This window comes from Chelonia mydas, chromosome 1 (genome assembly GCF_015237465.2).
Source record: "Chelonia mydas isolate rCheMyd1 chromosome 1, rCheMyd1.pri.v2, whole genome shotgun sequence".
In the NCBI taxonomy this organism is placed as follows: Eukaryota; Metazoa; Chordata; order Testudines; family Cheloniidae; genus Chelonia; species Chelonia mydas.
Window position 1 is genome coordinate 319400400 of NC_057849.1, and position 25076 is coordinate 319425475.

Genomic DNA, 25076 nt, shown 5'->3' on the forward strand with positions numbered 1-25076 from the left:
ACCCCAAGCCCCAGTCCTGACCCCCTCCCAGAGCCAGTACCCCCACCTCTCCTACACCCAAACACTCTCTGCCCCAGCCCTGACCCCCCTCCCAGAGCCAGCACCCTGTACCCCTTCCTGCACCCCAACCCCCCTGCCCCAGGCTCAGTCCAGAGCCCCCTCTCACACTGCGAATCTCTCGGCCCCAGCCCAGAGCCCGCACTCCCTCCCAAACCCCTACCGTCTACCCCAGCCCGGTGAAAGTGAGTGAGGGTGGGGGAGAGCGAGTGACGGAGAAAGGAGGGGATGGAGTGAGTGGGGCGGGACTTTGGGGAAGGGGCAGGGCCTCGGGTAAGCGGCGGGATAGATCCTGGGTTGCCCTTACATTCAAAAAGTGATCTTGGACGTAAAAAGATTGGAGACCACTGTGCTAAAGGCTTTGTGTAATTGTACTAATTAGTTTTATTACAGCATGCCTGAACATCCTCTTTATTTTATTGATATAATATTATATAATACATTATAATACTTACCATTTTCTCTCATTTTACTTGATAGGATAAATAAAATAAATGTGAAGTAATTGCCTAAATATTAATTTAGTTTAAAAATTAGAAATTCATATCTGTGTGTTGTACTTTTTAAAAAGAAATTCTCCTTTTCTTTCAGACTTTGAAATGTTTGACTTACTTGGATTTGCACAGTAACCAGTTTGCATCTTTTCCTACTTATTTACTGAAAATGAATTGTATTGCAAACCTTGATATCTCTCGGAATGAAATTGGCCCTTCCTTAGCTTTGGATCCACATAGCAAATGCCCATCTCTAAAGCAGCTTAATCTATCATACAATCAGCTGTCATGCATTCCTAAATTTCTTGTGGATGTTGCAGAAAACCTGGAACAGCTAATGCTAGAAGGGTAAGAATAGTGCCAGTTTATCTGATTACTGTTTAACAAAAATTGCAGGAAATAATCAGTGTCACTGAATGTAAATTATTTTCTGATCAAAAATATGTTATAATAATTAATTAAATTCACAAAAGCAAGGAGATGCAGAATCCAGGTTTCCCTTCCATTTCTTCATTTTTATTATGTTTCATTAGATGAGTTCATGTTTCTAATTCCACCATGGTGGAGAGGTTTTTGCTATTCCTCTCATTCCCAAATATCTCTAACATCTTAGTTTATATTTCACACTGAAAATCTTTAACTTTCTGTTTCCCTTGTTCTTTCTTCTAGAATACATCCATTGTAACATGATATATTAATCTTAGAACTATCTGTATTCTCCTTGTCTGTCCATGTCCTGTAGAAATTGGTTACCTATTTCTTTTAAATTGACAGATGCTCTTTAGGTTGCAATCCTGTAAACACATATTAAGTCAGTGGAACTGCTCACATAGGGTATGTCTGCACTGCAGTTAGACACCCGCGGCTGGCCCGTTCCAGCTGTCTTGGGCTCGCGGGGCTCAAGTTAAATGGCAGCCCAAATGTCCATATTGCAATTAAACAGCACTTGGCCTGAGCCTTGCAAGCCTGAGTCAGTTGGCATGGGCCAGCTGCGGGTTTTTAATTCTGGTGTAGGCATACCCTTACTTAAAGTTAATCACATGTGCTTGACGATTGGACCTTAATGTATAATCAGAAAATGACACTTTATTGCACACGCTAACATTTGAATTAAAGTGAATAAATACATACGGTGAGGTATTCACATTGTCATATGCATTGGTATTGTGGATAAATCTCAATCCCGATCCATCAGTCCTTACTCAGGTAAAACTATTTTCAGTTTCTGTTTGCATAATTAAAGACTGCAAAATCAGGTCCATACTCTAACTTTCCATTTTTTAGCAAGTAGTTTTGTATAACACTTGTAATATTTGTTTTCCTTTACCTTAGAAACAAAATTTCAGGTATATGTTCACCCATATGCTTGAAGAAACTGAAAGTTTTAAACATTAGTAAGAACAATATTTCATCCCTGGCTGTTAATTTTCTCAAGGAGTGCACAAAATTGGAGATATTTAGTGCCAGGATGAATTTACTTGGTAAGTATTCTAGGAGTTGCTAAAAAAAGGATGAGAGAGGTTTAGATGATACGTGCTGTAGTCTAGATACGGACAAGGCAAAGCAGAACAGTTAATGTAAAGACTGCTTGAAAAACAGCAAGGCCTAATATACAGTATTAACCTCCTAAACATTTATCAACAGTTACCACACTATATCCATTAGCCACAGTTTACCACAACAATTATCACACATACAATACTATTTCCCTATGCTTGCCATAGGAAATAACTGTTGCATCTCAGGTACTGTGGTGTGGTAACTGTTGATAAATATTAACTTGAACTTGATTCTTTTCTCATGCCGATTTTACACCAGTATAACTCCCATTTATTTAAATGTATACTGGTTTAAGTGAGATGAGTGAACCTTTGAGTGTCTGCATAGATTTCTCCTGGTACTGTCATCTGACTAAGCAATATAGAGTGTAATTCAATGGCTTAAAACATTTTATACAAAAAATTAACTAATTTGAGAAAATGTAATACATGAATCCACCTGTCCTAATGAATTTATAGAAGTTCTTAAATTATTATTAGAATTTCATACATTTCTATCCAACATATAGAATTTTTGATTTTGCATATGCTTATAATCTAGTTTCTCAGTCTTTCAGAATGTAGCTGTTATGTCTGGAATAAATGAAGTTTTTAAGCGATCTTTTATGTACATATGGTATTTTACTACATTGGTGGAATGACAAACATATATAGTTTTAGTAACACAGCAAAATGTAAATAAGAATATTTCAATGTTGGATAACAATATGAAATTAAATGTCATAGTGTCTAATAAAAGTAAAAAAAAAAGGTAGAAATATTTAGAGAAAATAGGTGTTTTAATTCTCCTCTAAACTCTTCAAATTGGGAGTTCAGTTTTCAGATGGGAGTTCCTGAAAAAGAAAATCCAAATCCTGTCTTTGGCAGCTCAAGTCAACACTTGGGTGATTAAAATGGTTATTTATGCTTCTGCGTGCCAATTTGAGCACCAGAAAATAGAATCAGATACCTGTGTTTGGAAACTAGCCTCACAATCTGTCTCTAATTTTAGAAAATGACAGCTTTATAAACTAAGGTAAAAAGTGCTGAAAAATTATGCCTAAAGGAAATAATTCGGTTTCTTTTCTATTTTAGATACCATATCTAACTTGCCATCTAGCATAACAAGTTTAAAATTATCTCAAAATCATTTTGTCAGTATTCCAGAAGCAATTCTTCTTCTTCCACAGTAAGTTATTTCACTTTTTAATGCCAATGTTGTGTCTTCTGTGAAGGAAGACCTAGTGGAGTGGCCATTATTAAGCAGAAAATACGGCATTTTTCTACTCAACGTTTTCAGACGATCATCCTAAAAAGGCTAAATCGAAAACATGGTGACCATTAACTCAAGCCAGAGTCGGTCACTTTTTCTTCAATAACTGGAGGAAGCCTGAATCCCCTAGATGGTTCCAAACTATGAACCTCTCCTTTTTTTTAAACTAAAAGATGTTTTTAGGAATGCTGAAGCTGCCCATTTTTGCCTCCAGAGCTAGAACCAATTTGTTTTTTCTGGTGCAAAGAAGGTAGAAAAGATATTGGCAATTCCTCTTTTCATTAAGTCTTGGAACTTCATCCTTTTGCACAAAGCAACTGAGTCCAGTGGCTCTCTTCCCAAATATCTACGATAAGTTCTTTCTCAAAGAATAACACTGCATATGGCCCCCTAAGTTGAATTGGGTTAGAGCTGCATTTGTCACAAATTATCCTGTTCCTTCAAAGCATTATTCATGTGAAAACTAGCCCTATTAAGTTTTGTTACAGCAATGTTAAATTTTAGCACATTGTGCCAAGTGCATTATTTTGGCCATCTTTTAATTGCAACCACATTAATACTAGGGATGTAAAGAATACTCAGTCCAGATCTGAATAATACACAGACCCATGAGGCTGGTTTTTAATATGTTAACTATTTTTAAAATGGCCTAACAACACCTCCCACACTCATGCACTTGCTCCTTTCCACTGGCACTCCCATTCCTTTCCACCACCTGTCCAAGCTCCAGAGAGGTTTACTCGCCCACTTCCTCTCTCTATCCTTCCAGCCTCAGCACTACTCTCCAACCCACTTTTTCAAGTCACTTCTTAGGCACCAGTTCTGCTCCTCTATACATCTCTCACATGGCAGCTCCCTCCTATCACTTCTCCTGGTTCTAGCACTGCAGCTCCACCCCCCTCTTCTATGTATCCAATATCTCTGTGGCCCCCTCCTGTTACTCATTCCAGTGTCCACTACTGGTTACATATTGACTCCAACTACTTCTATAGAAGTATCTGGCACGTAAATACCTTGTGATGCCAGCTACAAAAGTGCCATGGGAACACCTGTTCTCACTTTCAGGTGACATGGTAAATAAGAAGCAGGCAGCATTATCTCCCATAAATGTAAGCAAACTTGTTTGTCTTAGCAATTGGCTGAACAAGAAGTAGGACTGAGTGGACTTCTAGGCTCTAAAGTTTTACATTGTTTTGAGTGCAGTTATGTAACAAAAAAAATCTACATTTGTAAGTTGCACTTTCACGATAAAGAGATTGCACTACAGTACTTGTATGAGGTGAATTGAAAAATACTATTTTTTTTGTTTACCATTTTTATAGTGAAAATATTTGTAATAAAAATAATATAAAGTAAGCACTGTACATTTTGTATTCTGTGTTGTAATTTAAATCAATATATTTGAAAATGTAGGAAAAAATCCATGAATTTCAATTAGTATTCTATTGTTTATCATTGTGATTTAAAACTGTGATTAATCATGATTAATTTTTTTGAGTTAATCATGGGAGTTAACTGCTATTAATTGAGAGCCCTAAAACTTAATATACTAATTGAAGGAGATGCAGCTCTCAAGCTTTGTTTCTCCCAGCCCAGAAAAGTCAGAAAAGAATACCATGAATTTCTTGCATAGTTCATACCTCACATTGAAATAAACACAGCTGCATTTGTTCAATAGATTGCACATAGAAGTAAATACACACAATGCATGTGTTTCTTCAGCATGTTGTCTTCCAGTATATACATGCAAAAACATTTGGGGAAACAGTGCCTTTTTATTTGAATCTCGTAAAGCACATTAAAATAAACATTCTTCTGATATTATATTGAATGCTCTGAGCGTGTTTATTTTAGTAAAGATGCCATTATTGTGAAGTCACTTGAACCTGGGACCATTGGCTAAATTCTGCTCTGATATATGGGTAAAAACCTGGAATAACTATTGATTTAATTTGAGTTACTCCATATTTTCGCAGGTGTGACTGAAAGTAGAATTTAGATTTGGTCTTTTATTAATCTGGACGTTACCATGCAAGCTTATCATACTATATAAATAAAAATAATTATATTATCCCATATTGATGTAACTGCACATGCATGTATTTGAAAGTGCCACTTTTGGTTCAGTCACTGAAATAAGTATATTCATTACATTGAGTGTTCATTTCCAGAATATATAACTTCATGTGTAAATAAATACATTAAAAGTACGCTTTATTGAATCAATCCTAGTTCTCTGATTTTCTTTTCCTTTTTTCCCCCTGATATATCCACATCCTATTTGCAATATCTTCTCAGGTAATTACCGTTGCTTTGTACCTTTACTTCCTTTAAGAACATTGTTGAGGTTGGCCTTGGGTCGTCAATAAATTTCTATCTTCCTATCTAAATTTCCAACAGGAATTCTTATTCTAATATCTTCCCCCTTTGTTTGTTTATAACAGATTAATATATTTATAGCTAGTCTCCATTTTATTTATTTTCTCTGCTAATTTTCCCCTTTATTTTCTTAGTTTGCGATCAGTAGACTTAAGCGACAATAAAATCATAAACCTGCCTGGACCTATGCACTGGAAATCCTTAAACTTAAGGGAGCTCTTGTTTAACTACAATCAGATAGACATTTTGGACTTGAATGAAAAAGCATATGCATGGTCTAGGCTAGAAAAGCTACACCTGTCCCATAACAAGTTAAAGGAGGTAAAGTATGAATTTTTAGATACTTAAAAACATAGGCACCGACTCCATGGGTGCTCCGGGGCTGGAGCACCCACGGGGAAAAGTTAGTGGGTGCTCTGCACTCACTGGCAGCCAAGCTCTCCGCCCGCCCTGCCTCGCCTCACCTCACCTCTTCCTCCTCCCCGACTGTGCCGTGTCCCCACTTCTCCACCTACCTCTCAGCACTTGCTGCTGCCAAACAGCTGTAGCAAGCTCCGAGAGGAAGGGGGGAGAAGCGGGAACATGGTGCGCTCAGGGGAGGAGGTGGGGAAGAGGTGGCGGCAGGGATTTGGGAAGGAGTCGGAATAGGGGCAGGAAGGGGATGGAGTAGGGGTGGGGATTTTGGGGAAGGGTTGGAATGGGGGTGGGAGGGGGCGGGTCAGGGGTGGAGTCGGGGCGGGACCAGGGGCAGAGGGGGGGTCGAGCACCCATCGGCGCCTAAGCTTAAAAATATCAAACCACTTTTCATATTTATATATGGTCTTTAAAATGATCACTTGGTTTTCAGATCAACCCTAAATTAAATTTCGTCCTTCTTGCGCTACTTTTTGTGATTGAAGACCCTAGTAGTAAAATAGCATGTAATTAGAACTGTGTATTGCCTTTGAAAAGAATATGACTATCTTTCCTTAAGCTTTTTCTGTCTTTAATCTATGGTAAGAACAGTATTTGTCTTCTTTGTAAAAGGGATATAAAATTAGTTCTTTAAGAGTTACTTTCTTCTCCGATCAAGATATTAGGTATGTATACTTTAGATGATGATAATAACTGGAAAAAAAGAATTGGCATTGTGTTTGGTCTTATTAAATATTTGCTTAAGATATTCATCTTCATATATAGACAAATAAATGCTCACTTTTAGTAAATGCTCAAATGTTTAACTTTTCTCTATCCAGATTCCTCCTCAGATTGGCTTCCTTGAAAACTTGACATCTCTGGATGTAAGTTATAATCCTGGCTTGAGTTCCTTTCCAGATGAAATGGGAAAGTTGTCCAAAGTCTGGGATCTTCCTTTGGATGGCCTTCATCTTAATTTAGATTTCAACCATGTTGGATGCAAAGCCAGAGACATTATAAGGTTTGTTATCCTATTGTTGTCTGTTTTTCATGTCTTCATGGAATACACCGTGGATAGTGTGGTAACAATATGCCCCTTTAAAGGTATCAACTGATTTCCCACCTGATCTTTTACTTAGTTATGATTCTGGTGAATCTTTGTTCCTCAAGAAAAATGTGGTCCATAGCCATATGAAAATGTAATAGTACTGCTTTATGAGTTGATGATACCTCCAGAAAAGCATATGACTCTTACGCAAACAAAGGTATTCAATGGTTGCTTAGTACATCTGTAATATGTTACAATATGTCACTCATAGAAAGTTTTGCAGAAGTTATTCAAAACACACAAGATATTTAGTCTGTGTTAAACATTTTTTAAAAATCCAAAATGAACACACATACTGTCAAAAAGATTACATGCAATATTCAAGAATTGTTTATGTAAATAATTTGAAAAGGGGTTGGCATTATCTTGGTTTGTCAGTTCGAGACTTCTTTTGGTATGTGTCTTTATTATACACTTCTTATCAACTATTTTTCATGCCAGGTTTCTTCAGCAGCGGCTAAAGAAGGCTGTCCCTTATAACAGAATGAAACTCATGATTGTGGGAAATACTGGCAGTGGTAAAACTACACTGTTACAACAACTAATGAAATGCAAGCGATCAGATTTGGGGACACAGAATCCTACAATAGGCATAGATGTAAAGGACTGGTCAGTTCCAGTGAAAGGCAAAGTGAAGAAGGATTTGATATTAAATGTCTGGGATTTTGCAGGTATTGTGTTCACAAACCTATTAATTTATTGCCCTGATTAACTCATATATACAATGCTTGTTCCTAGAAACGGTCTGTAAAATCTCAAACCGCATACAGCAGAATCTTGCTAATTCATACTCAGGATCAAGGAACTCATTGTGAGTTACTGAATTTTGCAAATTAGTGATTAATTGAACAAATACATAAAACAAAAGATCCAAGGATACCTCCATCATTAAATGTAGTCTGATCACTTATTTTGATAATAGTGGTTTAGTATTAATTATAATGTGACTACAGAATAGTTGAGTACTGCAATTTGCTGTAGAATCATAAAAATGTAGGACTGAAAGGGACAGGAAGAGATCATCTAATCCATCCCCCTGCACTAAGGCAAAATTAAGTTAAATTATAGTTAAAGTTACAGGCCATAACAGTTGTATAAGGGCTCCCTCTGGTGTACTTCATCAGAATTCTGTTCGGGTAAACCAAAAGGAATACATATGCAGGCTAAGCGTACACTAACCCCCCTAATTTTTTATCTGTCTTTAAGTTTTTCCAATATGCCTATCACATTTGTATGTTAGAACCAAATACAATTGTGGAAAAATATGAGTGAGTAGAAAAATGGTGGTAAAAACCTGATTCCATTGAAATTCAGTGGGAGTTTCACCATTGACTTCAGGGGAGCCAGGATTTCACCCCTGTATGTGTTTTTGGTTTTTGTTCATTCTCTCTCTCACTCTCTCACTTATAGTTATATAACCCACCGCCTCTTTCCAGGTTTCAGTAAGTTTGTATGTTTAGGGATTTTTTTTCTAAAAGTGGTCAGTGTTCCCAGGAAGAGTCTTTATCAAAAGATCTGTGTCTCAGTTAGATCTGAACATAGTCATGCTTGGGCTCAGTCTGATCTTGCCTATTTAAGTTCCACAGCCAGTGTCAAACAGCTACGAGTGTTGTATCTCTGCAATCTCTGTATCTCTGGTGTCAGCTGTCTAAACCTGGGTATCTCTCTAGATGCATTGTTCCTGTACAGCTTAGCTATTTAGGAAGTTCATGGAGGAAGAAGCAGCCTCTGAGGTTGCTAGATTCCCAGTTTATCATAAGTCTGATCCAAAGCTCATTAAAATCAATGGAAAGTGTTACAGAGAAGTGAGATTGGACTGTCAGGATTATTGTGAGAATTAATTAGGTTTTCAGATTAGTGAATTGAGGAGAAGTGAGGTTCTGCTGTGTTTATTTCATCTGGAGGAGTGAAGTGAAGAAAGTAGTATAAAATATTTGATTTCTTTATCATTTAGGACAAGAGGAGTTCTACAGCACTCATCCCCATTTTATGACTCAGAGAGCCTTGTATCTTGCTGTTTATGATCTCAGCAAAGGACAAGCAGAAGTGGATGCTATGAAGCCATGGCTGTTTAATATCAAGGTAATAGAAAAGTTTTTATAATATAGATTTTTAAATTCCAAGTGACTCTGTGAAAACATCAAAGAGAATTCACTTGAAAATTTTGTATGTCCTGTTCAGCTGGTACAAACATTAAGATGAGGAAGTTTCTGGAATGCGTATTATTGTCTTTATAATTTTTTGCAGACTTATGAAGTACAATTTTCAATTTAAATTTGTGCAGTAGAGTATGCATACTAAGAATTTGGCAAGTTGTGATGTTATTTTGCACAGACTAATGAAACAGTGTAAGGGGGACTGTTAGATACTGAATAGAGAGTTCTGAGCATTGGCCCTGGTTCGCTTTTCTCACTGCTGTAAACTGCAATGAAGTCAGTAGAGTTATACTAGTTAACACACAACTGCCATGATGGGGAACAGCTCTAGCCCCTGCCGCTGACTGCCACTGCGGCGAGGCTGAAGCCAAAGTTGTGACGGAGGTCCATTTAAGTCACAGAATCCATGACGTCCGCGATCTCATCTTACCCTTAACTGTCAAGTTAAGCATTACACCCTCACTGTTTTCAGTCTAACTGTACCAGAGGTTGATCAGTGCAAAGATATTAGGTTTTTTCACTCTTCTCATAACTGTTACCTGCTGTTTTCCTTCACTCATCACACAGTGTTCACATCTTGTTTCCCTGCCCCAAGGTATAAAACCATAGTCAGTGAATTTTTAGTAAAGGCCATAACTGACATGTACTCCTTTCCCACTTTCAGTACCTATAGTTCATTGATGCACCAATTTGTTTGCTGAAAGATTGTATTTTCTAAAAATACATTTGCTAGAATATATTACTAGAGATGGAACCAAGCTGCAAAGTATGGATTCTAGATCCTAGCTTCCCCAAAATAAAGGTGTGTTTGACTCTGTGTTCGGGATCAAACCCATCCTTGCATGTTAAAATATATTACAGACACAGATCTGTAACATTTTTATTGCCTTACCCAATCAAAACTATAAAATGGGTGTGCAGTTTCAAACGCATATACTTTCAGATTTAGTTCTACTGATTACTCCATCAGCAGACCTAAAATATTTCCTTGTATTACATATTTTAAAAACTCAGGTTTTTTCATAAATTCCGGCAGGTTGTGAATTAAATCAGTTTTTAAAATTCCTAATATTACTCTGCCTTTGCTTCTGAGAAGAAAATAGACAAATATAAATTATGACCGAAAGAGGCAGCAGTGACAAACATGGTTGCCTTTTCATATTCCTAGTGTTTCATATGTTGTTATGATTGAATTGTTGAAATGTGTAAACATAAAGAGAAAATCATGATTCAACATTGAGATAACAAAATGTGTGGATCTTATTAACAGGCTCGAGCTTCATCATCCCCCGTGATTCTTGTTGGCACTCATTTAGATGTCTCTGATGAGAAACAACGTAAGGCCTGTCTGAGTAAAATTACCAGAGAGCTGTTGAATAAGAGGGGTTTCCCAGCAATCCAAGATTATCATTTTGTAAATGCTACAGAAGAATCTGATGCTATGATCAAACTTCGGAAAACCATAATAAAGGAGAGTCTGAATTTCAAGGTAAACCATATGCTATTCTTTACATTGAAAGTTGTTGAGGAAACAATGTTGTAACACTTTTTTTTTTTAGCTTGAAATCAAGTTCATAAAACTTATTACAATACCTTAGACATAACAGAATGAAGAAGGCAAATCACTAACCAAAAAATACCAACAGATTTACTTTCATTACTTTTTTCTCCAAAACCTTTAGCACAAATATCATCTAAGTGTAGTTTTTGTTTAACATATAAGATATCAGAAATAAAACATTTAAACTGAAATAGATGAACGTTTTTCTGATGGATTGTTGGATTGGTCTGATCAACAGCTACTCACTCTTGTTGAACGGCAACATCACTGCAGTTAGAAATAACAGATTAAGGGAGATAGAGGAATGTTTGTGTGATGCTGGCATCCAGCCATTTCTAAATTCTTAAACTTGTGACACAGCGATTTGCTGGAGGACTATGCTTTTGTCTCCTAAAGGTTAATCCAGGCGAATGATGAAAGTGGAAAGTTTGTAAAGTTGAGGTGAGTTATTTTAAAGCAGCAGTTCAGAATGGGTCGTGCTGAAGATAAGGGGGCCAGATTCTCCCATCCACTAACTTCAGTTTGCACGGTTTAAAAAATGTGTTATGAAGGGAAAAGCAAAGGTGCATCAGCTTATATAGGGAGAATCTCCACTGGTGTAAAACTAGTGGAGGTAGCTCTCTTGCTTTCTGCACCATCTGCTTCACCGTGTCTTGCGCAAGGGGACTTGGGTGTGTCACGTCGGAGCCAGATGTGTTGGCAGTTGGGATAAGAGGAGTGGAGAAGCAGCGTGTAGATCAGAGGCGAGGAGGAGGGTGTACTCATGGAGGAGAGAGAGTTGCAACTGGCTCCCTGTTAGGCCTCTCTCTCCATTATGCCAAAGCTGTGGTCGGGTGTAGTGGAGAATTGAGCCCAGGATTTTACACCTAGAAGTGGGTGTAGAAGGCTCTTCATATAGAGACATGAAGATAGAGAATCTAATGGGAAGACAGGGTCTAGCTTCTATTTCTGGGTCTATTTCTTCATTGTTTATGTAGTGCGATCAGTGACCATGATACTTGGAAGACACAAGGAGAAATCCTGCCCCACTGAAGTCATTGGAAACTCCCATTGGCTTCATTGTAGGCAGGAGTTCACCCACAGTGCCTGCCCTAATGTTCGATCAGCCCAAGTAACATATTTATATCTAGCTTTGTGCTGGTGCACTAAATGCTGGGGAAAGGTTGCAAAAACCCCTTTCTTCTCCTTTGCCACAGTCTACCAGCATAGTAACATCCATAATTTGTTTAGGTATGCTCAGCAGTGCACAGGATGGGAACCAGCCTTTGATTATTGTCCCAGAACGGGTATGTCTGTGTGGAACAGAATAGACCCATCTCCTATACTTCAGTAAGCTACGAACAGAGAAGCACTGGGGAGAATGCAGGATACACCTCTTAAAGATGTGAAGTCCCGCATCTCGCCATATTTTCCACAGCATTCTGGAGATATTTTGCCTTAGGAAGGCAGAATTCTTAGCAGTGGTCCTCCTACCCTTTCACTTCAGAAGCTATCAGGACTGTAATTTAGCATTGTGTTTAGACTTCATTGATAATAAAAAATAAGGCAGCTATAAGGAGAAAGGAGGAATTATATATTTTGTAGAGCTTCTGTGAAAGGAAAATCATGAGGAAACAGGTTGGAAGATAAAGGTAAAGTTATTTAAGTATACAATAGGTAGTCCAAGGCTGTCAGTCTTCCAAGGGTATTTAAGGATGTAATATTTCTTGTCACATATAAAATCCAGCACCAGATTGTTAAGCATTTTAAGAAATTGAGGGGGAGTCTTCAGAGGAAGATTATTAACTAGATAAGTAGTTTGTGGAGCAAAATTAATACTCATGATTTCTTCTCTAGCCTCAAGGTAGAAAGGCATTTGTTACCACTGAGTAATGTCAAAAGATATTTGGTTCAGTAAAACATTAATGTTGATTCCAGTAAGGGATCATAAGAGAACTAGAGGGGAAAGGTAAAAAGAGCTGGAAGAAATCTTATATGAAAAATGTTCACATAAGAATCTGAAAGGCCATTTATAGATCTCTAAAAAATCATAGTTGCTTCAGTTTAGGTTAGTTCCAGATAAACACCCGGGATGATATCCTGGCCCCACTGAAGTCAATAGCAAAATTTCCATTGACTTCAGTGGGGCCAGGATTTTGTCCCAATGATTAGTTCTAAGATATGTAGAACAGCACTAGGATTCTAAAGTGCTGAGAGTATGTTGTTGGTAAGGCTATATTTTAGTCACAAGTATTTTTAGTAAAAGTCATGGACAGTAAACAAAAATTCACGGCTCGTGACCTGTCCATGATTTTAACAAAAAATACCCATGACTAAAACTTGGGCGGGGTGCCATGGGTGCTCTGGGAGGGGTGGTCTAGGGGACCCCGCTGGTGGGGGTCGGACAGCACGCCCAGGAACCCAGCTGTTGCTGGGGGAGAGACCGGCAGCGAAGCCTGGTACCCCCACTGTTGCTAAGGGGGGCCGCACTGCGCGGCCGGTAGCTCTGCTGGTGCTGGGGAGGCTGGCAGGGGCTCCCTACCTGGGTCTGTGTCCCTGCAGCTCCTAGGTGGCAGAGGGGTCAGGGGGCTCGGCACACTGCTCCCGCCACAGCGCCAACTGCCATAGCTCCCATTGGCCGGGAACCGCAGTCAATGGGAGCTGCGGGGGCGGGGCCTGCTGGCATGAGCAACGTGCAGCGCGGAGCCCCCCCTCCCCGGCCCCTTTGACTCCTAGGAGCTGCAGGGCTGTGGGATCCAGGGAGCCCCCACACCCCGAGGTAAGCACCCCCCCCAACCCACTGTCCCTAGCCCCCTCCCACACACCCAAACTGCTCTTGCTGCTGGCCCAGGGCTGCCCAGCTCGGGCGGCACCTGAGCTAGCACCAGTGGCTGCAGAAGTCATGGAGGTCACGGAAAGTCACAAAATCCGTGACTTCCATGACCTCCGTGACAGACTCGCAGCCTTAGTCATTGGTATGCATGCTTCTCTTACATACAGGATTCCCCACTCAGATCTTTTCAACATTTAGCTGAACTCTGATTATTGTGGTAATAAAGATTTGAAAAATAAAATCTTTTCAGATGTCAGGTATATAATTATTTACTTTTGTATATTAATGAATTTTTGAAGTTCTTTATGAAAAATTAATTTTTAAAATATGTTCATAATGTATATTGAAATATTTTTATTTCTGTGAATCTTTAAAAAGCCGTGGTTAGCCATCAGATAATTTTTCTTTTGTTCTGTTGACTTTGATTACCTATGTTCTCTGCTTAATTTACATCTTGCATGCATCTGTCTGAAATTTTAAAACAAAAACTAAATAAAATGTGTGTTAAGATTATTATTCATAATTACACAGATCAGAGACCAGCCAGTAGTAGGACAGCTAATCCCAGACAGCTATCTGGAACTTGAGAAGATAATTTTATTCGAACGTGAAAATGTTCCAACTGAATTTCCTGTGATTGACCATAAGCGATTATTAGTACTGGTGCAAGAAAGTCAGTTACAGCTGGATGAAAATGAACTTCCTCATGCAGTTTACTTTCTGAATGAATCAGGTACTATAATCTCTTCATTGGGGTAAAGTTTGATGCCAGCAATGTGCACCGGGCCTGCAGCAGATTACCATAACATGGTGGACTGAAATAATAGAATCATGGGAAATGTGGGGCTGAAAGGGACCTCGAGAGCTTGTCTAGTCAACCCCTTCTCCCTGCACTGAGGCAGAACCAAGTATATCTAGACCATCCCCAAGAGGTGTTTGTCTGATCTGTTCTTAAAAACTTCCAATAATTGGGATTCCACAACCTCCCTTGATAACCTATTCCAGTACTGAATTATCCTTATAGTTAGAAGAGTTTTCCTAATACCTAACCTAAACTTCCCTTGCTGAAGATTAAGTCCATTACTACTTCTCCTACCTTCAGTGGACATAGAGAACAATTGATCACTGTCCTCTTTATAACGGCCTTTAACAAATTTAGTTGTGATTTTAGGTTTTAACCAATAAGCACAGATAAAACACCCCCAATACAAAAAACCATGAAATTGGTGTTTAACACCAGAAAAACACTAGAAATGGTTATTTGTATCTAAGGATTTGTGTGCATGGAACAGTAACATGGAGCACTGGCATGTGACTTGTCAAGCACACTAACATACTGTACATTAATTGGTCCGGGGAGACCCTGCTATTGCACACTAGAAGTTCCCTAGTACACTAGGGAACATTACAAAAAGTATCGAGGATGTAATGGTATTGATATTGTAATGAGCAATATGTATAATATACATTAGTCATTACAGTATATGCAAAGAGAGAGACCTGAAAACCCCCCATTTCTGAACAATTACATAAAACTCAAAAATTGCTAAAAAAATAAACCTTCAAAAATGAAAGTATTAAACCCTGATAAACAGGAGCCCTAAACATATTAGACTGTGATCAGGCCCCACTCAATTTCTTTTCTCAAGGCTAAACATACCCAGTTATTTTAACCTTTCCTCAAAGGTCAGATGTCTAAATCTTATCATTTTTGTTACTGTCCTCTGGACTCTCTCCAGTTTATGCACATCTTTCTTAAAGTCTGGCACCCAAAACTGAACACAGTACTCCAGCTGAGGACTCACCAGTGCCCACTAGTAGAATAAATACTTCTCATATCTTACATATGACAGTCCTTTTAATAGATCCAAGAATATTAGCCTTTTTTTTGCAACTGCATCACATTGTTGGCTGATATTCTATTTGTGATCCTCTATAAGATCCATTTCTGCAATACTACTGCCTAGCCATTTATTCCCCATTTTGTAGTTGTGCATTTGATTTTTCCTTCCTCCCTATAGTACTTTGCACTTACAGTATCAGCACTGAATTTCATGTTGTTGATTTCAGATCAATTCTCCAATTTTTAATTCTAATCCTGTCCTGCAAAATGCAAGCAACACTCCCCTCCCATCTTGGTGTCATCCACAAATTTTATAAGCATACTCTTCACTCCATTATCCAAGTAATTAATGTTGAATAGTACTGGACCCAGGAATGATCCGTGCGGGACCCCACTAAACACCACCTTCCAATTTGACAGCAAATCATTGATCATTCTTCTTCAAGTGAGTGCATATGTCATTTCCACTGTAGGTATGTACATGCCTTGTGCACAGATGTCAGAGACTTTTTTCCCCCATCAATACACACTGGGGTGACTCGAGCACCTCCTGTTGCCTTGTGCCACTGAATGCTGCTATAAAAGGGAGGAGCTGCCCTCAACCCATCTCAGTTCTTTCTTATGGCCAGTGATAGTTGTCGAAGTAATCGTTGTAAACAGTTTGAAGTTAATTATTGTTAGTTGTTAATTAGTTTTTCAAGTAAGTTAGCACTAGGTTTCTGTGTTTTGTGTCCTTTGGGACTGTTCATTTCTTTTTGGTACTGGGCTTGGTACCGGAACGATGCCTTAATCCCCAGGGTTGAGGTCCTGTGGGATGTGTTCAAAGTCCATGCTGATCAGTGATCCTCATCTGACCTGCCTGAAGTGCTTGGGTGAGGCCCACATTAGTGACAGTTGTCACATCTGCAAGGGCTTCAAACCCCATTCACAAAAGGATAGAGCAGCAAGGCTTAAGTGCTTGCTTATGGAAGCAGCACTTCAACTCCCAGCCAAGGCATTGCATGGGGAGAGTTGCCTCCACTTCAGGTTCAGGTTGCATCTTCATCTTCATCACCAAGGTGATGCTGTTGTTTTCAGTGGGAGCTTGACCTCCTCCAGAAGAACACAGGACCCATCAACACCTCCTGAAAATAGTGGCCTCAATGCTTGACATCCAGGCAGAAGAGGTATGTTAAAAGTTCTCACAAGTTGGGGGACATCCTAGTGTCTGCCACCCTGGCTAAGCTTGCTCTTCCAGTCAACAAGGCAATCATGAAGCCTGTCAAGACTCTTTGGCAGAAACCTTCTTCCCTGCCTCCCAAAGCAAAACGGGAAAGCTAGGGACAACAAGCCTCCACACCTATAAGCAAGGACTCAAAAAAACTAAAATTGTTTGGTCACAAACTTTATTCCTCCATGGGCCTGCAGCTCAGAATTGCAAACCAGCAGGCACTCCTGAGCCATTACAATTATACAGTCTGGGAGAATATTGCTAAGTTCAAGGACTAATTACCAGAGGAGTGCAAGCTTAAATTCTCAGTACTTGTGGAGGAGGGTGGACTGCCCTCCAGGACAGTCTGGATAGTGCAGATTTGGCTGCTCAAACCATGGCATCAGTGATCACTGTGAGAAGGTGTTCATGTTTACAGTCATCCTGAGTACCTGCTGAAGTCCAGCAGACCAGAGAGGACCTTTCGTTTGAAGGTCCTGCTCTACAAGAAAACTGATGACAGGCTTCACCGCTGTATGTCTTCCAGCTCAAATCTCTTGGAATCTACACTCCAGTGACAAAAAGAAAGCATTTTGTCAACAACCTTTTGACACCATACCTTTGCTCCCTATTCCCAAGATCCACCTAAGAAAAAAGGCAAGGAGTTAAAGAAAGCACCATCCACTGCCTTCCTCTTCAGCATCAATGAGCTCATCCCATCCAGCCACCACTTTCAAGCAGGCATTTTGACAGGGTTGTCGAGGGCAGTATATCAGTCTCCTCACTTCCAACTGTTCCCTCTTTTTTTTTTTTTTAATTGCCTGGAACTGCATAACATGAGACCAGTGGGTCTTAAGCACAGTGGAATGGGGTATGCCATTCAATTTATTTAACCCCCATCCTTCCTCAGGGATCACTCTCAAGATTGCCCTTCAACAGGAGGTCCAATCTCTTCTTCCGACAGGGCATGAGAGGAAGTACTGTTGTGCCTCAGGAGAGAAGGCTTCTGTTCCCATTATTTTCTGGTCCCTAAGTCAAAAGAAGGCCACAGACCTATCTTAGATCTAAGAGAGTTGAACAAATTCCTGAAGAAAATAAAATTCCTCGTGGTTACCTTAGTATCAGTTATCCCTTCCACAGAACAAGGAGACTGGTATGTTGCCCTCAACTTGAGGGCGCTTACTTCCATATTGCAATGCATCCTGACCATTGAAAGTTTTTTCCATTTTGTGTTGAATGGTCAACACTGTCAGTTCCCAGTACTTCTGTTCAGCCTTACAGCTTCTCCTTGGGTATTCACAAAGTGCATGGTGATAGTAGCAGCTCATCTTCAAAAATTAGGTGTCCATGTGTTCCTGTACCTGGACGATAGTTTGATCAGAATCTCCAGTCCTTTCCAGCATATCCACTGGCCTATCCATATTCAATGCTTTCGGGCTCCTGCTGAATCTAGAAAAATCAATACGGAGACCTGTACGGACAACAGAATTCACTGGAGCAGTCCTTGACTCCACAAAGGCCAGGATTTTCATGCCACAAACTGGATTTGAAACCATTCAATATCTAGTACTGTACTTGAAATGTTAGTATTTCTAAATTCACTATTAGGTACATGCTGCTAAGTGACATAACAGGTTGAGGCACTTGTATGCTGTCATGAGCGGGTAAACTTTCATTTCTGTTAGTTCAGGATGCTGCAGACATGGCTAGCATCAGTATATACTCCAAGCTAGAGCTAGTCCTATTATCTCTGGATTGTGGACAGACACTCTAAAAGTTTGAATGGGAGTGCCCTTCCTTCCCATATGACCAATACTCATCCTAGTCACAGACGCATCATCTCTAGGTTGGTGGGCTGACACTGGGTCCCTGAAGGCTCAAGGTCTTTGATCGTCTGGAGAGCTAGAGGCTCGCCTAAATGTCAGGGAGTTAAGAGCAGTACTTCTAGCCTGCTCAACCTTCCTTCCACACACAGTGGGGAAAAAATCTACAGAGTATGACATACAACTCAGAGACTGTATTTTACATAAACACGCAAGAAGTGGCATGGTCAAACCAACTCTGCCAGGAAAGAATTAATCTCTGGGACTTCTGTATAGCCTCCTCAATTCAAAGCTGCTTACCTTCTGGGGTAACAAAACAGGCTAACTGATCAACACAAGTGGTCATTATGCCCAGACATAGCCAGGTCCATCTTCCAACAAGTGGATCTTTCTGCAACATGGGCCAACAGAAAATGCCATCAGTTCTGTTCCTGGGGGGAGAGAGGGAGGTCTCAGCCTAGGCTCCCTAACAGATGCCTTTCTCTTATCCGGGGAGAATTACCTTCTATACACCTTCCGTCTGATTCCTTTGCTCCACAGAGTCCTAGCCAAAATAAAAATGGACCATGCTCATCTTACTCTTATAGCACCAGCATGGCCCTGTCAATACTGGTACTCAGGCCCACTGATATGCTCGATAGAGCCTCCTCTATCCCTCCTGTTGGATCCAGACTTAATTTCCTGAGACGATGGTTGTGTTCTCCTCTCCAGCCTCCAAGCTCTCTATCTCGTAGTGTGGATGCTTCATGGCTGATGCCCTTTGAAAGGTCCTGCTCACAGGATGGCCAGTGAGCTGTAGCTCACGAAAGCTTATGCTCCAATTTGTTAGTCTCTAAGGTGCCACAAGTACTCCTTTTCTTTTTGCGAATACAGACTAACACGGCTGTTACTCTGAAACCTTTTAAATAGTAGAAAACACTCAACTAGGACCACCTGGCTAAGTGGAAACGCTTCTCCGGTTGGCCTGTGGGAAAGGCATGTCTCCTTGGCAAGCGCCCCGAATGTTGTGCTGGACTGTATTCTGATCTAAAACAGAACCTGACTATTAATTCTGTAAGGGTGCATTTGGCTGCTATCTCAGCTTTCCATATACAAATAATTCAGGCCTATCTTTTCCCAACCGCATTATTGCTCGATTCCTGAAAATCCTGCCCAGATTATACTCTTAAATTTGGGACCCTGTCCCTCCTTGCCATCTCAACTTAGTCCTGGCAACTCTAATGGGACCTCCCTTTGAACCACTCACAACTTGCTCCCTCCATTATCTGTGTGTGAAGGTGGCCTTTTTAGCAGTGATCAACTCAGCCAGAAGGGTTGATGAGTTGAGAGCTTTGGTGTCAGAACCCCCTTATACAATTTTCATAAGGATTAAGGTTTATCTCCAGCTGCACCCAAAGATCCTTACAAAAGTAGTCTCTAATTTTCACATTAACCAAGTTCGCCAACTTTTTTTTCCAAAACCCCATCACCATAAGCAAGGCTGAAGGTTTCACTCAATGGATGTGAGAAGAGCATTAGCTTTCAACCTAGAGCATACTGAATCATTCCGGAGTTCTACACAGGTTTTTGTTGCGGTTGCTGACAGTGTTAAGAGCAATCCAGTTTCCTCCCAGATGATTTCCTCCAGGAGCTCTTCCTGCATCTGTTTATGCTACCAACTGACTAGCCAGCTAGCGTACTGGGGCACTCTACTAGAGCATAAGCAACTTCTGCAGCTTTCCTGGCTTGAGTACCAATTATCAAAATATGTAAAGCAGCAATCAGTCTTCAGTCCACACCTTCACTTTTCATTACGTCATTACCCTCAGTCCAAAGATGATGCCAGTTTCAGACAGTGATTCTAGAATCACTGTTCAGATAGACTCTCAACCCACCTACATAGCTGTTTGTGTGTGAGTTACCGAGGAACTGACATGCGCAATCACTCAAAGAAAAAAAGGGTTATCTGCCTTTCTGTAACTGTTCTTCTTCAAGATGTGTTGCACTTGTCCATTCCATGACCCACTCGCCTTCCCCGTATATTGGAGTGCATCTGGTACAAAGGAAATGAGGTGGGCCGGGGCTGCTTCACCCTCTTATACCAGCATGTGGTGGTGCCCAGCAAGAGGGGGTGCTTGAGCCACCCCAACAGGTACTGCTAAGGAGAAAAAAGTTTCCAACATCTGTGCATGAGGTGCACATACACCTGCAGTGGAAGGGACATGTGCAACACATCTCAAAGACCAACAGTTATAGAAAGGTAGGTAACTGTTTCTTACTCGGAGTATGGATTTTCAACCAGTTATGCAGCCACCTTTTATAGTAATTACATCTAGACCACATTTCCCTAGTTTTGTTTATGAGAATGTCATGCACTCTGTCAAAAACCTTACTAAAATCAAGTTATATGACTTCTACTGCTTCCTCTGTCAAAGAAGGAAATTGGTTTGGTCTGAAATGATTTGTTCTTGACATTACGTGTTGGCTATTACTTATCACCTTATCCTCCTGGTGCTTTTATTCTTGTTTATGATTTCATTTTATCTCAAAATTTTATAACCTAAGGGAAAGATCATGTGAAGGACTAATCTGCTAACAGCTTATGTCTCTTAACTTTATTTGAAAGTAATAAACCTGCAGAATAGAGAAGAGGATTCGGGAGGAAAAATAAGATCACTAGGATAGCCTGTGACTAGGACAGCAGTTATACAACATAGTTAACACGTTATCTCAGAACTGTATAGTTGAGGATACTTAGATTAAAATAATAATCAACACTGAGTGTTGACATATTGAGCATATTAGATATTTGAGCATATTAGATATTTGAAAGGAGTAGGCCAGATTATGACTATAAATACGAAACCTGGAAATAATGGAAAAGGTGACCATTTCATTACTGCAGTCAGATATCTTGAGTTACTCTTAAGTTTGATAAAAGTATCCACCATTTAATATGCCCTTAACCAGAAGAGCAGAAAAAAAGGCAGCCCAGAATTGTCTAAAAGCAACGTCCTTCTTTTCTTTTGTTTCATATAGATGTTGTGTGATATTATTCTAATTACAATATTATTTATATAGGCGTACTGCTACATTTTCAAGACCCAGCACTCCAGCTAACAGATCTGTATTTTGTGGACCCTAAGTGGCTGTGTAAAATCATGGCACAGGTTAGCTTCTCATTATATTTTATGTATCCTTTTATTCAACTCTTTCCTCCATCCCCAACTACTGTAGCTGACCTGGTCTCATTTTGCTCTATTTCTTCCCAGTTTCATAACCCACTCCCTTTCACAGCTCCCCAGTTTGGCCTGCATGACTCCTCCTGTTGCCTTTTAAATATGCATTCTAGGGTTCAAGTGTACCCCAATGCCTCCATTCTCAGTTCTCTTATTCTCTGATGTCGCATAGTCCTCACAGTCAGTTATGTCCCAGGACATGTGTAAAATGAAATGGAGATCCCAGGTGAGAGGCAGCATAATCCTGCAACAAATTGTTAAAGCTTGGAGTTCTGGCACAAAGCAATAACAGTAACCTAGAATGTTGGGGAAGAAGGGTAATTGGACCCTGCTATAGAAGGAAGAAGAGGATGGGTTGTACTGACCTGTATACTGGGACAGGCGAGGGGCAAAAGGACTGCTAGGAGGGCCTACCTGGAAAGGATCCACCATTGGTTTCGTTAGTTTGGAAAAGCTTCCAAACTTTTAGATGTTTATTCAGACTTCCAAATCTTTGAAGATTTGTTCTATGCTAACTAACGTGTGGAATAATCTCCCATATGATATGCAGTAGGTGGAGCCACTAAAGTACACTACTACACCACTGAATGAAAAGGTAGCTAAATAGTATCCTGGGATATATTGTTCAGAACTGTTAGCTTGTGCTCAGATGGCTGTCATTGCTGAAATGCTGAGTTTTACTATGAATAGGATTATTAATTTTTGTAAATAATATTAGTAATATATTGCAGAAAACTATTTTTGTCAGAAAAATGCAATCCAATTATGACTGCAGAGTTGAAATTATTTTACTTTTTTAAAAGATTTTGACAGTGAAAGTGGAAGGCTTTCCTAAATACCCTAAGGGAATTGTAAAGCGTTCAGATGTGGAAAAATTCCTTTTAAAGAAGAGCAGATTCCCTAAGATCTACATGTCACAATACTTTAAGCTTCTGGAAAAGTTCCAAATTGCATTGCCATTAGGAGAAGATCAACTACTTGTTCCAAGCAGGTAAAAAAGAGCTAAAACCACAAATGTGCCATGGAAATGTATCAAGATCAAAAACTCTGATATTCTCAGGCTGTAATGACATTTCTAGCTGTTTGATATCAAAGCAATTTCCCCTTAGTGAGCAAGACTTTGACTGATTATGCTAGATTGGTATACTATTCAATTTCTTTCATAAAAGTTAAACTGATCTTGTAGTAAACAAAGTTATATCTAGGGCCCTATCAAATTCACAGCCATGAAAAATACGTCACAAACTGTGAAATCTGGTCTCCCCTGTGAAATCTTGCTTTTTGTGTGCTTTTACCTTATACTATACAGATTTCACGGGAGAGACCAGCGTTTCTGAAATTGGGGATCCTGACCCAAAAGGGAGTTTCAGGGAGGGTCATGGTATTGCCACCGTTACTTCTGTGCTGCCTTCAGAGCTGGCCAGAGAGCGGCGGCTGTTAGCCAGGCGGCCAGCTCTGAAGGCAGCGCCCCGCCAGCAGCAGCACAAAAGTAAGGGTGGCAATACCGTACCATGCCACCCTTTACTCTGCGCTGCTGCCTTCAGAGCTGGGTGCCCAGAGAGTGCCAGCTGCTGAGTGAGGGTCCAGCTCTGCAGGCAGCAGCACAGAAGTAAGGGTGGCCATACCAGGCCATCCTTACTTCTGTGCTGCTGCTGGCAGCCGCTCTGCCATCGGAGCTGAGCTCCTAGCCAGCAGCCGCTGCTCTCCAGCTGCTCAGCTCTGAAGGCAGCGCCGCTGTCAGCAGCAACGCAGAAGTAAGGGTAGCAGTATCGCAACCCCCCCACAATAACCTTGCAACCCCCACCCCAACTCCTTTTTGAGTCAGGACCCCCTACTGTTACAACAACATGAAATTTCAGATTTTAATAGCTGGAATAATGAAATTTGACTTTTAAAAGCCTATAAGCATGAAATTGAGCAAAATGGACCATGAATTTGGTAGGGCACTAGTTGTATACTATTAGCACAATGAAAAATGGCACATATAAAAGGCAAAATATTTTGTGAGAATACAATTTCTTTTACAATGAGACCACAATAGCAAAATATCCTATACTACTAATGATCAAATCATCCAGATAGTACCAGTATATACAGGTACTCATTTCAATATAAGTCATAAACATTAGTATTTATAAACTTTTTAGTTTAAGTCAGGACCACGCTTGGGAGGAGTTGCACTGCCCACGCAGTGATGCCTGGAGGCATTATGCCTTTGAATCGTCTAATGGTTAAACTATAGTACTGGAAATCCGAAGTTATGAGTTGTAATGCCAGTGTTGACACCCTCTTTTTGCGTGAGCTATGACAGGTCACATGGCCTCTCTGCCTCAGTTTTTACATCAGTGCAACGTAGATACTAATCCTTACCTTCCTTAAAGGATGGAGTGTTGTGTGGATTATTCCTTTGAAACTCTTCAGAGTCCTTGGATGTGTGATGTTATAAGTGCAAGATAAGAATTATCTATAAGAATTATATTTACATAATTTTTTTCACACACTTATATCCTTGGATAGTTCCCCGAAATCACTGGGACTGCATGCGGTTTAAATTGAGCAGAAATTGTCCATTAACATGAAAAATAAATAAACACACTAGTACAGATAAACCCCAATAATCTGCCCCCTGCTTATGTGATTTGGTGATGCATTCATTTCTGACATTCATTCATCAATATAGCTAACATAATCAGCTATACAGTAATTCTCACTTTAGTCTATGTATTTAATAATTCTGGAAGTAGTAAATTATGAAATACTGGAAAATAATGTTCCTGTTTCTTTCAGTTTGTCTGATCACAGACCTGTTATAGAGCTTCCCCACTGTGAAAACTCAGGAATCATCATTAGGCTGTATGAGATGCCATACTTTCCCATGGGATTCTGGTCCAGACTGATCAACAGGTTGCTTGAAGTGTCTCCTTACATGCTGTCAGGAAGAGGTACTGACATTTAACTTTAAAACTATCAATGTGTGTGTTTACCTTGAACACCTAGTAGCCAAGGGGTTGAATTCAGGTCTACAGATTCAAATCCTAATTCCTACTACTTTCTTGAAATTTTGTGTGTTATATTTTTGTTTTGGGCTCATCTCTGGCCATTTTACAAGTATAAGAAAACAAAATAGTGGCCATTACTTGTAACTTAAAAACTCTTAGGAACACTTTGTGCCTGCCCTCTGTGTGAGTGAGAAAGGGAGAATGAAAGCAGGCTCTTGCTCTCTTGTGTT

The 25076-nt window shown here is 40.0% G+C and overlaps 1 protein-coding gene across 5 annotated transcripts in view; it reads left to right on the plus strand.

Moving 5' to 3' along the window:
- LRRK2 (leucine rich repeat kinase 2) overlaps positions 1-25076 on the plus strand; it is a 119594-nt gene that overhangs the window by 63379 nt on the left and 31139 nt on the right. For all 5 annotated transcript variants that reach the window (XM_037889121.2, XM_037889120.2, XM_043551390.1 and 2 more), the window contains 12 exons: positions 649-899; positions 1884-2032; positions 3185-3278; positions 5876-6062; positions 6977-7158; positions 7687-7916; positions 9200-9327; positions 10672-10890; positions 14306-14507; positions 21690-21778; positions 22651-22838; positions 24635-24789. In XM_037889121.2, the coding sequence (XP_037745049.1) occupies positions 649-899; positions 1884-2032; positions 3185-3278; positions 5876-6062; positions 6977-7158; positions 7687-7916; positions 9200-9327; positions 10672-10890; positions 14306-14507; positions 21690-21778; positions 22651-22838; positions 24635-24789 (2074 nt within the window). The remainder of the gene's footprint in view (positions 1-648; positions 900-1883; positions 2033-3184; positions 3279-5875; positions 6063-6976; positions 7159-7686; positions 7917-9199; positions 9328-10671; positions 10891-14305; positions 14508-21689; positions 21779-22650; positions 22839-24634; positions 24790-25076) is intronic.